Source organism: Mustelus asterias, chromosome 8 (assembly GCF_964213995.1).
Source record: "Mustelus asterias chromosome 8, sMusAst1.hap1.1, whole genome shotgun sequence".
Taxonomy (NCBI): domain Eukaryota; kingdom Metazoa; phylum Chordata; class Chondrichthyes; order Carcharhiniformes; family Triakidae; genus Mustelus; species Mustelus asterias.
This window is the reverse complement of record NC_135808.1, coordinates 121067566-121079995: the sequence shown is the minus strand read 5'-3', so window position 1 is coordinate 121079995 and position 12430 is coordinate 121067566. Positions and strand designations below refer to the sequence as shown.

Below are 12430 nucleotides of genomic sequence, written 5' to 3'. Positions count from 1 at the left end.
AGTTAAGGTAGTTAGTTATTTAATATATTTTGCAGTCTCAAAATGGATTTTTTTTTATATTGTAGAGGGGTGGTGCTCTTAAGAAGGGACCAAATGCTAAAGCTCTGCAAGTCATGAAGCAGACATTGCCGTACCAGTTGGAGGATCTTCAGTGGGATGTAGGCCACAAAACTAATCACGAACAGTGTTACTGTTACTGTGGAGGCCCTGGAGAGTAAGTCAAATGTTTTATGTGCTTTAGATTGTTGCTTAATTAGGCTTTGTAGTCAACTGGGAATATTTCAAAAACATTTTTTTTGCAGCTTTACCTATCTTATGTAAAGGAGAGCCTGCCCTTTTCTAAGCTTAAATCCAGAGTGCTTAGTTACTCATTGCCGTAGCAAAGAGAAAGCAAAGCATTTCTCAGGTTGGCCACCTTTTGTGTGCGGCTGCATCAAGCTGTGTGTAGATCCTCAGTACACTAACAACAAGTGCTACTATGTTTTGAGGTTCTACCTGTCCCAAGTGTTGCGGAGGATGGGTCTGGCCACATTGCCGTGGAACGCTCCAAGTAGTTGGACCGTACCGCAGCACCTGTCCTTCGTGGAGAAATTCTTCCGGAAACACACCTTTGACCACATGGCTATCAAGCAGTGGTCAGCACGTAATGTCCTTGAGGCCCTGAGAGACAGGCAGATCCTGTCGGATGGTTCCCTGAGCGGACTGTCAATGTCATTTGGCAGAATGCCTCATCACCAGAACTCACAAACGAGCACCAAGACCTGGCTTGGCTGGTGGTGCGAAGGGCACTCCCCGTCAGATCCTTTATGCACGCCCGAGGGCTCAACCTCACTGCACGCTGCTCTCGAAGCGGCTGCGGGGCTGATGAGACGGTCGCACACCTCCTTGTGGAATGTGCCTTTGCAAAGAAGGCCTGGAGTGAGATGCAGTGGTATTTGTCGTGGTTCGTCCCGAGCAGCTCGGTGACGCAGGACTCTGTGCTCTTCGGGCTGTTTCTGGGGATGCACACCGAGACAAATATCAACTGCTGCTGGAGGGTCATCAACTCGGTGAAGGACGCGCTTTGGTCCGCCCGAAACTTGCTGATCTTCCAGCTGAAAGAATTGTCCTCGACCGAGAGTTGCAGACTGGCACATTCCAAGGTCCAGGACTCCGTGCTCAGGGACGCGCTCAAGCTTGGGGCAGCCGCCGCAAAGGCACAATGGGGAAAGGCCACCGTGTAAAGCGTCTCGACCGAGGGCCCGGTAACTGCAGAATATCCTCGGCCTGCGTAACTGTGTGCTAATCTGAAAAATAACGGCACACAGTAAACTCTGATGTATGTACATAGTTTTAAGTAATGAAATGTAATGAATGTAATGTTTTGTAAATAAGCACTGTATTGTACTGTAAAAATGATTCTTTTTTTTGCACTGTTTGTAACTTTTGGATCTGTCATTTTGTAATGTTTTATCTGAGTTTTTTTTGAATGAAGTATATTTTTGAAATTTAAAAAAAATTCTCAGGTTAGCAAAAAGGCCGCTTCTCGGCCTTTTGGGTAAGATCAAGTGTAGTATGGGTTGCTTGCGCTTGGTCGAGGTCATTAGGTCACATTTAAGCTTCATTTTCATATGAAGCAATTCTTAAAAAGCGACATCTCGGCCTTTTGGCTAAGATGCTAATGAGATCAAGCCTTGGAGAAGGAAGACCTGCGCCTCCTCCAATCAGCTTGGCCCATGTAGACCAGGCCCAGGACAGGGTAAAGGGTTGTATGCCCTGTCTTGTCAGCCTGGATCGGAAATGTCTCAACTTGTTGAGACTCTGAATTGGACTTGATTTGATTGAATTGGGAAAGTATTTAAAAAAATTCTCAGGTTAGCAAAGCGATACTCTACAGTGCAGCAATATATTCCAACAACGCCTACACTTCAAATTTACTTCATTGGTGCCTTTGTATGTCTGGTGGTCGTGAAAAGTGCCTGTTTTTCTTGCTTTCTCAACCGCCTTCTAAAGGTAAAGTGGGTAGAAATGTTATCTTGTTTAAACATAATAAACATTGTCATCTGGCATTTTACCAACTGGAATTCTTTACTAACCAGAATTTAATACGCATTGTCACTTTACCAGCTGGAAGCAATTACAAAGTTATCCAGAACCTGTACCTGCATATTGTATTGTATCCTTTAAATTAATATTTTAATGTGCTGTTGAAGATTAGAGGTAAAAAGAATACTGTTCTTCTTGGTAGCAAAAATAGGAAGGCAGATTATTATTTTAATGGGTGTAAATTGAGATGGGTGGATGCTCACTTGGTGAGGTTATCCACTTTGGTAGCAATAATAGGAATTGGGTGTAAATTAAGAGACCTTGGAGTCCTCGTGCATCAATTGCTGACAGTAAGCACACCGGTTCAGCAGACAGTAAAGAAGGCAAATGGTATGTTGGCCTTCAGAGTGAGAGAATTTGAGTATAGGAACAGGGATGTTTGACTGCAATTGTATATGACATTAGTGAGGCCACGCCTGGAGTATTGTGTGTGGTTTTGGTGTACTTATCTGAGGAAGGATGCTCTTGCTGTAGAGGAAGTACAGCGAATGTTTCCCAGGCTGATTCCTGGGATGGCAGGTCTGTCATATGTGGAGAGACTAAGTCAATTAGGATTATGTTCATTGCAGTTTAGAAGAGTGAGAGGGGGTCTCCTAAAGACTTATAAAATTTGAACAGGATTAGACTGGGTCGATTCAGAAAGAATGTTCCCAATAGTGGGGGAGCCCAGAACTAGGGTCAGAGTTTGAGGATAAGGGGTAAACCTTTTAGGACTGAGGTGAGGAGAAATTTCTTCACCCAGAGGGTGGTGAATCTGGAATTCACGACCACAGAAAGTACTTACGGCCAAAACGCTTGTGTGATTTCAAGAAGAAATTAGATATAGCTCTTGGGGCTAAAGAGATCAACGCACATGAGGGGGGAAGGCAGGATCAGGATATTGAATCAGCCATGATCAAAATGAATGGCAGAGTAAGCTCAAAGGACCGAATGGCCTATTTCTATATTCTATGTTACATTAAGTCCCAGAGTGAGGTTTAAATACATGCACTTTCTATTCAGTCTGTCTTTCGGTATCATGAAGTTTTACAAACAGGACCCAAACTATTGCTAGACCATGTTCTTGGTCTTTGCTGACACAGTTTCTCTCAACAAGGATATGTTACACAAGTGGGCTAGGCAGTGAAAAATGTTACCCATGATCAAGTAGGTTGTTCGACAATACAAATACTCTCTATCATCAGCAATTGGACTTTCAATCTTGCGGTCCACATTAGAATAATGACTTTGGATGTGCCACTGCTTTTAAATTTGGAGTTGTGTGTCAAAAGATTCTGAGGAAAAAATAAAATTATTGGCAAGGAAGGAGTGTAAAAAAGGAAACACTATTGTATTGCATATTTGATACTTTTTGCACTGTAACCCTTTCAGATTACCCTATTAAAACACCAGCTATGAGACGAGCAAAATACAGCCAAATATTCTCTTGCATATCCAATATTCGCTTCACGGCAGTCCAGGATATTTTACGGGTTGTAAGTAGGCTGGAGAGTTATTTTTGTCTTTGAGGGAGAACGATATCATTCAGTGTCACAGTTAGGAATTTGGCAATTGCATGTTCTCATTGAAGCTACTAACTAAACAAGAAACCTATCTCGTTGGCATTTTATATGACCAGCCCTAGCTGTTTGTGAAATATGATTTTCTCAATCACTGTTGCAAAGTAGAAGTATCCTGCTGTTGGATATGAGTATGCAGTGCAAAGTTTGATAAAAGGGAAATCTATGCCTGTGATCGTGAGGGTATTTATGAACATCAGGCACAAAGCTCTATGCGCAATGATTGTGCTCCTCTTGGTGAGGTGTTAGGGAAAAGCTCTTTTCCTTGAAGTGGGAAGCAGGGCACTTAATGCCTGCTAGCATTTTTGAAAAGCATATTCTTTTAAAGACAACTTTTTATTTGTAATAATGTTCCTATTTCCTTGTAGAAAATATTTAAATCCTGTATAAAGGTATAACAATCTGCTTTATTTTTGTTGTTAGCTGGTACCTGAAAATGCTGCAGTGCTGGAGATGTAAACAGTGGTTCCATGAAGCCTGTATACAATGCTTACAGAAGCCTATGCTTTATGGAGACAGGTGAAGTTAAATGTTCATGTTTAAAGCAAGTCTATAAATACGATAACATCAACATTTTAAAAACTTATAATCATAAAATCCTACAGTGCAGAAGGAGGCCATTCGGCCCATTGAGTCTGCACCGACCACAATCCCACTCGGGCCCTGTCCCCATAACCCTATGCACTTACCCCATCTAGTCCCCCTGACACCAAGGGGCAATTTAGCATGGCCAATCCACCTAACCCCCACCTGGAGGAAACCCACGCAGACACATTGAGAATGTGCAAACTCCATACAGACAGTGACACAAGCCTGGAATCTGTGCCACCAAATAATGGTACTAGCCCTTTGCTGATGTCTGATTATATGTTCACTGGTATTTCAAAATTGGTATAACTTATGGTATAACTTAGGCAAAGGGCTAACTATATACAAATGACTTTTTGGTTATGAACTGTTTTTGGATTTAATGTTTGAAAATTATTGTTTGGACTATAACTTGTAAAGTAAGTGGTGCAAAGCTGAAGTGTTATGAGACCACTGCTTTGAGAATGTGGTCTGACTGGCTTATCAAGGCAAAATTAAAACTAAGAATTCAGCATAGCTGCCATATACAAAACTATAGGTGCTTATCACAAAATATGAATTATAAATCTATTTTCCCTTGATTGAAGGACAATAATGGATACATAGGTCCAAATTTGTATGACTCAGCAAAAGAGATTTGCAAGGATGACTCCAGCAATATGTGTGTACACATAGGAAAGGGCTGACAGACTGGGTCTCTTACTTAAAATAGAAGTCTGAAGGGTGACCTAGTAATTCTGTTTAAAGCATGTTAATGTTTAGACGAGATGTCAGAGAGTTATGGGCCATAGACTGGTCTCTAGTTCTGCCAACTGTAAAGTTCTTTATTTTGTCTGGGCCAACTGGAATGATTTTAAGCACAGACAAAATGTCTCCCAAGTAAGTGAATATTAAGAGAGCGTTTGCTTGGGCATAAATACCATTTCACCTTTTCGGAAGTTTGAAAATATGTTTCCGATTCACTGCCTTGGGTTGCAAACTATCTGTGATTGGGGTGGATGATTAAACATGAAGTAAATAACTCAATTTTGGACAGAAAAATCATTTTAGCCTAAAGGAAAGAAATAATGTGTTTATGTAATGCCCTTAACAAACTGAAGACACCCCAGAGAGTTTCACAGTTAATTAAGTACATTTTGAAGTGAAACCGCCATTGTGCATGGGGAATTGTGGTAACTGATTTGCACACGGCAAGGTTTCCCGATGCGCAATAAATAACCACATTCTGTTTTAGCAATGTTAGTGTATCCTGGATGCAAGGCCCTTGTTCTCTGAAAAGTGCTATGGGATATTTTACATCTATCTGAGAGAGGACAAACAACATCTTATTTTTAATGTCTTATCCAAAAGACCACATCTCCAAAGATGCAGTATTTCCTGAGTAATGCACTGAAATATCAACCTAGTTCAAGTCTTTGAGTGAGGCACCACCTATTCTCTCAGTATAAGAATATGTTCCTTCTAAGCTCCAGGACGGCATAGCAACCCAAAAGATTCCCAAGTGTGGGTTGGCCCCCTTAATTTACTGCACGTGCATGGTTTAGTTGTGTTACAGGAAGTTTAAGGCATAGGTTGTTATGAGGGTGACCCACCTCAATCGACCCTGACGACTCTGCTTGTGACTCATTTTTGAGCTCAGTTTCAAAATTTATCTTGTAATACAAGGGTAGGAAGAACCAAGTGTGGAAGAATCTGAATGTTCCCTTGAATGGGGAAACATAATCTTTCCTTCTAGTAGAAGTATTGATTCAAATGGGTTAAATTAATTGGATTGTCTATAATCTTGTTTGTTGTACTTTGTGAGGAGTTGAACCTGGATACAAAGGGGAAAAGTAATATAACTTCAGAACTATACACCAGTCAATTTAATGTCAGTGATGGGAAAGATACTCCCAGAAGTGTTAAAGCACTTGGAGACAGAAAATACAACTTAAAAGTCATCAGCATGATTCCGAAAGGTTTGAGTAATGCCTAACGAACTGAATAGTAAAGAAGCAGCTGCTATTTGTTTGCATTTAAAAATACCTCTATATTTCCGCTCTCAGTTGGGACAAACAGCTGAATGGATAGCAACTTGGCTAAAAAATAGAAAGCAGAGAGTAGGGGTAATGGGTAGTTACTCAAAACTGGAGGAAGGGTGAAAGTTGCATTCCGTAAGGAAATGTGCTGGAACCACGGTTAAAATTAACATCAAAATTTATAGATGATGCCAAATTGGGGGTATAGCTAATGGAGGAATACAAGATAATACAAGATGACAGTAGAAAACTTGCAAATTAAGCAGTTAAACAAGTGAACTTTAACATAGAGAAATGGGATTTTGTTGGGGAAACACAACATATCTGAAATAAACAATTGAATGGAGTAGATTTTGTCCCAGGTAAAGATTTTAACAATATTTTACTGCCCTTTTGCTTCATTAAGCTGGGCAGTCACTTGTTCAATTTGTTTTCCTTGCCATTATTTTGGCAAATGATGCAAATGTGTATTTCTTTAGGGGCTTCCAAAAACATCCCAAAATTGGGATTTTGGAACAAAATAATCTAGGGATTTTGGTAAACAAATGAGTAAAAGTGGCATCATCAGTAAGCAAAACAATTCATAATAACAAAACACGGGGATTTTTGTAGGGATATGGGGCCCTCATCAGATTACACTGAGTACTGCACAGTTCTGGTCTCCATGTTATATGAAGAACAAAGAAGCATTGGGGAAAAGGGGAAAAACATTTACAAGGCACTAGAATTAAGAGGATTAGAAAAGGTTGGGGCTTTCTTTTCATCGGAGAAGAAGACTTGGAGCAGGCCAGATGGAGGCCTTTAAAATTCTGACCAGGTTGAATAATGCAGATGTAGATAATTACTAATAGATCCAATAAGGAATAAAATATTCTTACATTGTTCACAATTCAGAACTCATTATCACAAGAAGTTATTGAGGCAAATCGCTTAGATGGTGTCTGAAGAAGTCTGATAGCTACATGCGAGAAAAAAAAATAGAAAGAAATGCTGAAAAGGTGAATATAGAGTGGGAGGAGATTTTGTGGAGTGTAGAGAACGCAGGCTAATGATGAATCATCTGTTTCTGGGCTTATGTCGCACACAGAAACTACACTTTCCAAATTATATTGATTTTAAAAATGAAGGATTTTATTTTCTCCTTTTTGTTCACTAGGTTCTATTTATTTATTTGTTCCGTTTGCAATTCTGGACCAGAATACCTCAAGCGTCTACCTTTACGATGGTAGGTTATTGATTTGCTATTCTGGTTTTGGGCTTTCAAACTCGTTGTCGCATTTTTGCTCTAATTTATCTAAATTTTTCATAGATACTAGTTATGTTATGATGGCATTGACCAGAGTTCCCTTTTGTGCTCAGGAGATTAGTTACAAATAATTGTAAATGATAATGCACTGATTGATGCTCATGGAATTTGCCTTATATAAGACACATTTGAGGATCGCGCACAAGACCTTCTAATCTACTCAATGTTTAAACACAAGTAAACTTTCCAATCTAATTAATTGTATGAACAATGAGTTTTAATTACTGTTAGAAAGTATAAGCTTTAAATGAACTGTATCATCAATCCTTGTAAGTTGCGATTTAATTCTGCAGCGTTCTGACATAATTTGACCAAGGCTATAATTGGACAAGTTTCTCCAGTTTTCCCAGTGCACTGTGTCAGTTTTGTTGGCCCTTGGTTTTCAGTGTGTGCTGTAATTGGCAAACAAATGTTTGAAAACCTTACATGTTTGCTCATGAATGGATGTTAAAATGTACGTTGAATACTTTTTCTCTTCTAGGGTTGACATAGCACACTTAAGCCTTTACAATCTAAGTGTTATTCATAAAAAGAAGTATTTTGATTCTGAGTTTGAATTGATGAATTACATTAATGAAAATTGGGACAAACTGCAACCTGGTAAGGTAAGGTCTAGTTTAGCACTGAATGTACTTGGTTAGTTGTGGGCAGAATCATGTTCCAGGCTGCACCCCATGCTGATGTGCAGCAATATTAATATTGAGAATTTGGCCACAAATATTCTTTCTTATAAGTATTTCTTCACATAACTCTTCAGAGTCAGTTTTTTTCTTTTAAATGTGCACTTGATACTAAATTTTATGACAGTTAACATTGTTATTGAGCAAATTTAAAACTGACTTTGGCTGTCACGTGTTGACATTTAAAGTCAAAATCCATGGCACATATGGACTGTTATACATTAGAACTGAAAAGTAGATATAAATTCAAAACTTTGATCTGAACTTAACATTTTAATTGAATTTACAAACTCTTTATGAATCAGTTACAAGTAACAATGAAACAAATGTCTCAGGGATCGGTGCTGGGACCGTTGTTATTTGTCATTTATGTTAATGATTTGGATGAGAATATAGGAGGCACGGTTAGTAAGTTTGCAGATGACACCAAGATTGGTGGCATGGTGGACAGTGAAGAAGGTTATCTTGGATTGCAACAGGATCTTGATCAATTGGGCCAGTGAGCTGACAAATGGCAGATGGAGTTTAATTTGGATAAATGCGAGGTGATGCATTTTGGCAGATTGAACCAGGGCAGGACTTACTCAGTTAATGGGAGGGCGTTGGGGACAGTTACGGAACAAAGAGATCTAGGGGTACATGTTCATAGCTCCTTGAAAGTGGAGTCACAGGTGGACAGAGAGTGAAGAAGGCATTCAGCATGCTTGGTTTCATTGGTCAGAACATTGAATGCAGGAGTTGGGACGTCTTGTTGAAGTTGTGCAAGACATTGGTAAGGCCACACTTGGAATACCGTGTACAGTTCTGGTCACCCTATTATAGAAAGGATATTATTAGATTAGAACGAGTGCAGAAAAGATTTACTAGGATGCTACCGGGACTTGATGGTTTGGATTATAAGGAGAGGCTGGATAGACTGGGACTTTTTTCTCTGGAGCGTAGAAGGCTGAGGGGTGATCTTAAAGAGGTCTAGAAAATAATGAGGGGCGTAGATCAAATAGATAGTCAATATCTTTTCCCAAAGGTAGGGGAGTCTAAAACTAGAGGGCATAGGTTTAAGGTGAGAGGGGAGAAATACAAAAGGGTCCAGAGGGGCATTTTTTTTCACAGAAGGGTGACGAGTGTCTGGAACAAGCTGCCAGGGGTAGTAATAGAGGCGGGTACAATTTTGTCTTTTAAAAAGCATTTAGACAGTTACATGGGTAAGATGGGTATAGAGGGATACGGGCCAAATGTGGGCAATTGGGATTAGCTTCGGGGTTTAAAACAAAAAGAGCGACATGGGCAAGTTGGGCCGAAGTGCCTGTTTCCATGCTGTAAACCTTTGACTCTATGGCAAGATCATGTTAAATTTATCTGTTTTCTTATTTGTTTGCAGCTTGTCGACACTCTAAAACCTGATAGATACGGTTTTATTCTTCAAGCCCTAACTGAGAACAAATGCATGTAAGTGAGGGGGTATCACAAATAGAAATAATGGAATTACCGTTGTTTCAGAAGGAGAGAAATTTTCCCTGATTTTAAAAATAGATTTCTGCTCTTATTCTTTTCACAAGTCGCAAACGGTTAGAGAGAGTCAAAGTCTGTTCTCAGTTCTCAATTTTTATTTGTGCTTCTGTGCAGTCCTACTTGCCCATTACCACAATTCCTGCTGACTTTTATTCGTACTCTGTCCCTCAGCTTGTTAATACCAGGATGGGGATTTTGATTTTGAAATTCCTGTGAATATGGGTGCTTTATGACTGTTGCTGTCGAGGCTGCAACAACATTTGAAATGTAATTCGAACCAAACAATGGATACTTCACAGATAGAGGTCATTTGTCCAGTTGTGTGTACACAGGAGGAATTTGGTTTGTCTCACTCCTCCGCCTTTTCCCCTTGAAAAAAATGTATTTTAAGCCATGAGTAAAGAACTGCAATAGATATTGGAAAAAAGATTGAATGAAAGCGTGGGTAGATCGAGTTGATGGATCTATTAATGGTATTTTCATATTTTGTTAAATTCTTGTGGGTCTCTGTTAGCACATGCATACCTATCGACTTTCTGTGGTTATCATCTTTCTACATGGATCTTAGCAAGGTTTTTGACAAGGTAACATGAGACATTTTGGTCAGAAAATTAAATGCTCATGGAATCCACGGGAAAGTGGATCCAAAATTGGATCCAAAATTGGGAGAAAACAGAAGATCATTTTTAATTAATTGGACGGCTGTTTCCAGTTGGACTCAGTACTGGGTTTCTTGGTCATGATGAAGAAGTTTGCTGATTACCCACAGATAATGGTCAGGAAGGAGACTGTAGACTGAAGAAAGATACCAGTGGTCTGATCATGTAAGCAAAAACGCGGCAAATGAAATTCAATCCAGAGATGTGAGGCAATGGATTTGGAGAGGGCAAAGAAGACAAGAGAATGCAGAGTAAATGGTATGATACTGAGTACTGTAGAGGAAAAGAGGAATCTTGAAGTGAATGTTCAGAGATTCCTGTAGGTAGCAGGACAGATTGATAAGGTAGTTGAGATATATTCCTTTATTGACTAGGGCAGGAAGCATGGAGAACATTCTGGAACTGTATAAACCATTAGTTCAATTGCAGCTAGAGTACTGTGTATAATTCTGGTCACTCCATTACAGTAAGGAGACGATCGCACCAGCAGGGGTGCTGCGGAGATTTACAAGGATGTTGCTTGAATTGAGAATTTTAACTGAGAAAAAATTAGTTTGGCTGGTATTGTTTTCTTTGAAACAAGAGGAGACTGAGGAGATTTAATTGAGCTGGACAAAAGTGAGGGTCCGAGATGAAAGTGAATTTGAAGGACCTGTTCCCTTGAGCAGAGATCTAACGTGGGGAATGGGATAGAGTTCAACTTATTGGTAAAGGGCTTTGAGGGGAATTCAGAATTCTTTTCACCCAGAGGAGAGTGGGGGTCTGGAATTCAGTACCTGAAAAGGTGGTAGAGACAGAAACCCTCATTGCACTTGCTACTTAAGATATGTACTTAAAATCCTGTAACCTAAAAATTGATAGACAAAGAGCTGAGCTGATTAGCTGTTTTTCGGCTGGCACAGACATAGTGGGCTGGTAGCCGCCTCCTCTGTCATTGACCTATGTATCTATGATGTACACTATGGAGTACAGAAAGAGGAATGTATGCCTTGCCCTCGGGTGCACAACATACAGGACAGATTGATAAATGCCATTGTGTTTTTGTTTCATGTCTAATCATTTAAAACTAATTCATTTAGGTTTATGTCTGGAAAAGAAATAAAGAAGAAGAAACATTTGTTTGGATTGCGAATTCGGGTGCCTCCAATCCCTCCCAATGGTGCGATGAAGGCTGAGGAAAGCACTGAGGAAGTTTCTCATGAGTTGAAGATAAAAGGAAAAAAAGCTGGTAAATCCACATCTGTACCTGCACCAGTAGCTGCAAAAAGGTAAAGCAATTCACTTTAATTGTTGTCCTATGGTTCTTTCACTAAATCTGAGACAAACTGATAGTGTCAGAGGCAGAGGAAGCACTCCCTGGACCAGCAGCTGAGCAACTGAATACATACATTGGTTCTGTCTTCACAAATGAGTTCACAAATCAGAAAATGTGTTGGAAAATGCAAGATTTAGTGAGAGGGAAGAACTAAGGGAGATCAATATTAGTAGAGAAATGGTGCTGGGAAAATTGATGCAATTGAAGGCGGATAAATCCCCAGGGCCTGATAATATACATCCCAGAGTACTTAAGGAAGTGGCTTTAGAAATAGTGGATGCATTAGTGGGCATTTTCCAGGAATCTATAGACTCTGGAACAGTCCCTGCAGATTGGAGGGTAGCTAATGTTAGTCCAGTATTCAAAAAGGGAGGTAGAGAAAAAACAGGGAATTATAGACCAGTAAGCCTTAGATTGGTAGTGGGGAAAATTCTCAAATCCATTATCAAGGACTTTATAGCGGAGCATTTAGAAAGCAGTGGCGTGGATTTATGAAGGGGAAATCATGCTTGACAAATCTGTTGAAATTCTTTGAAGATGTAACTAGTAGAGTTGACATGGGGAGGGCCAGTCGATATGGTATATTTGGACTTTCAGAAAGCATTTGGCAAAGTCCTGGATATGAGATTATTATGCAAGATTAAAGCGCATGGGATTGGGGGCAGTGTATCGAGATGGATAGAAAACTGGTTGGCAGAGAGGAAACAAAGT

The 12430-nt window shown here is 39.8% G+C and overlaps 1 protein-coding gene across 5 annotated transcripts in view; it reads left to right on the top strand.

Annotated features, from left to right (window-relative positions):
• The window catches only part of mtf2 (metal response element binding transcription factor 2), a 46243-nt gene that overhangs the window by 16258 nt on the left and 17555 nt on the right, over positions 1-12430 (top strand). For all 5 annotated transcript variants that reach the window (XM_078218866.1, XM_078218868.1, XM_078218867.1 and 2 more), the window contains exons 6-11: positions 66-214; positions 4068-4163; positions 7407-7475; positions 8038-8161; positions 9615-9682; positions 11484-11672. In XM_078218866.1, the coding sequence (XP_078074992.1) occupies positions 66-214; positions 4068-4163; positions 7407-7475; positions 8038-8161; positions 9615-9682; positions 11484-11672 (695 nt within the window). The remainder of the gene's footprint in view (positions 1-65; positions 215-4067; positions 4164-7406; positions 7476-8037; positions 8162-9614; positions 9683-11483; positions 11673-12430) is intronic.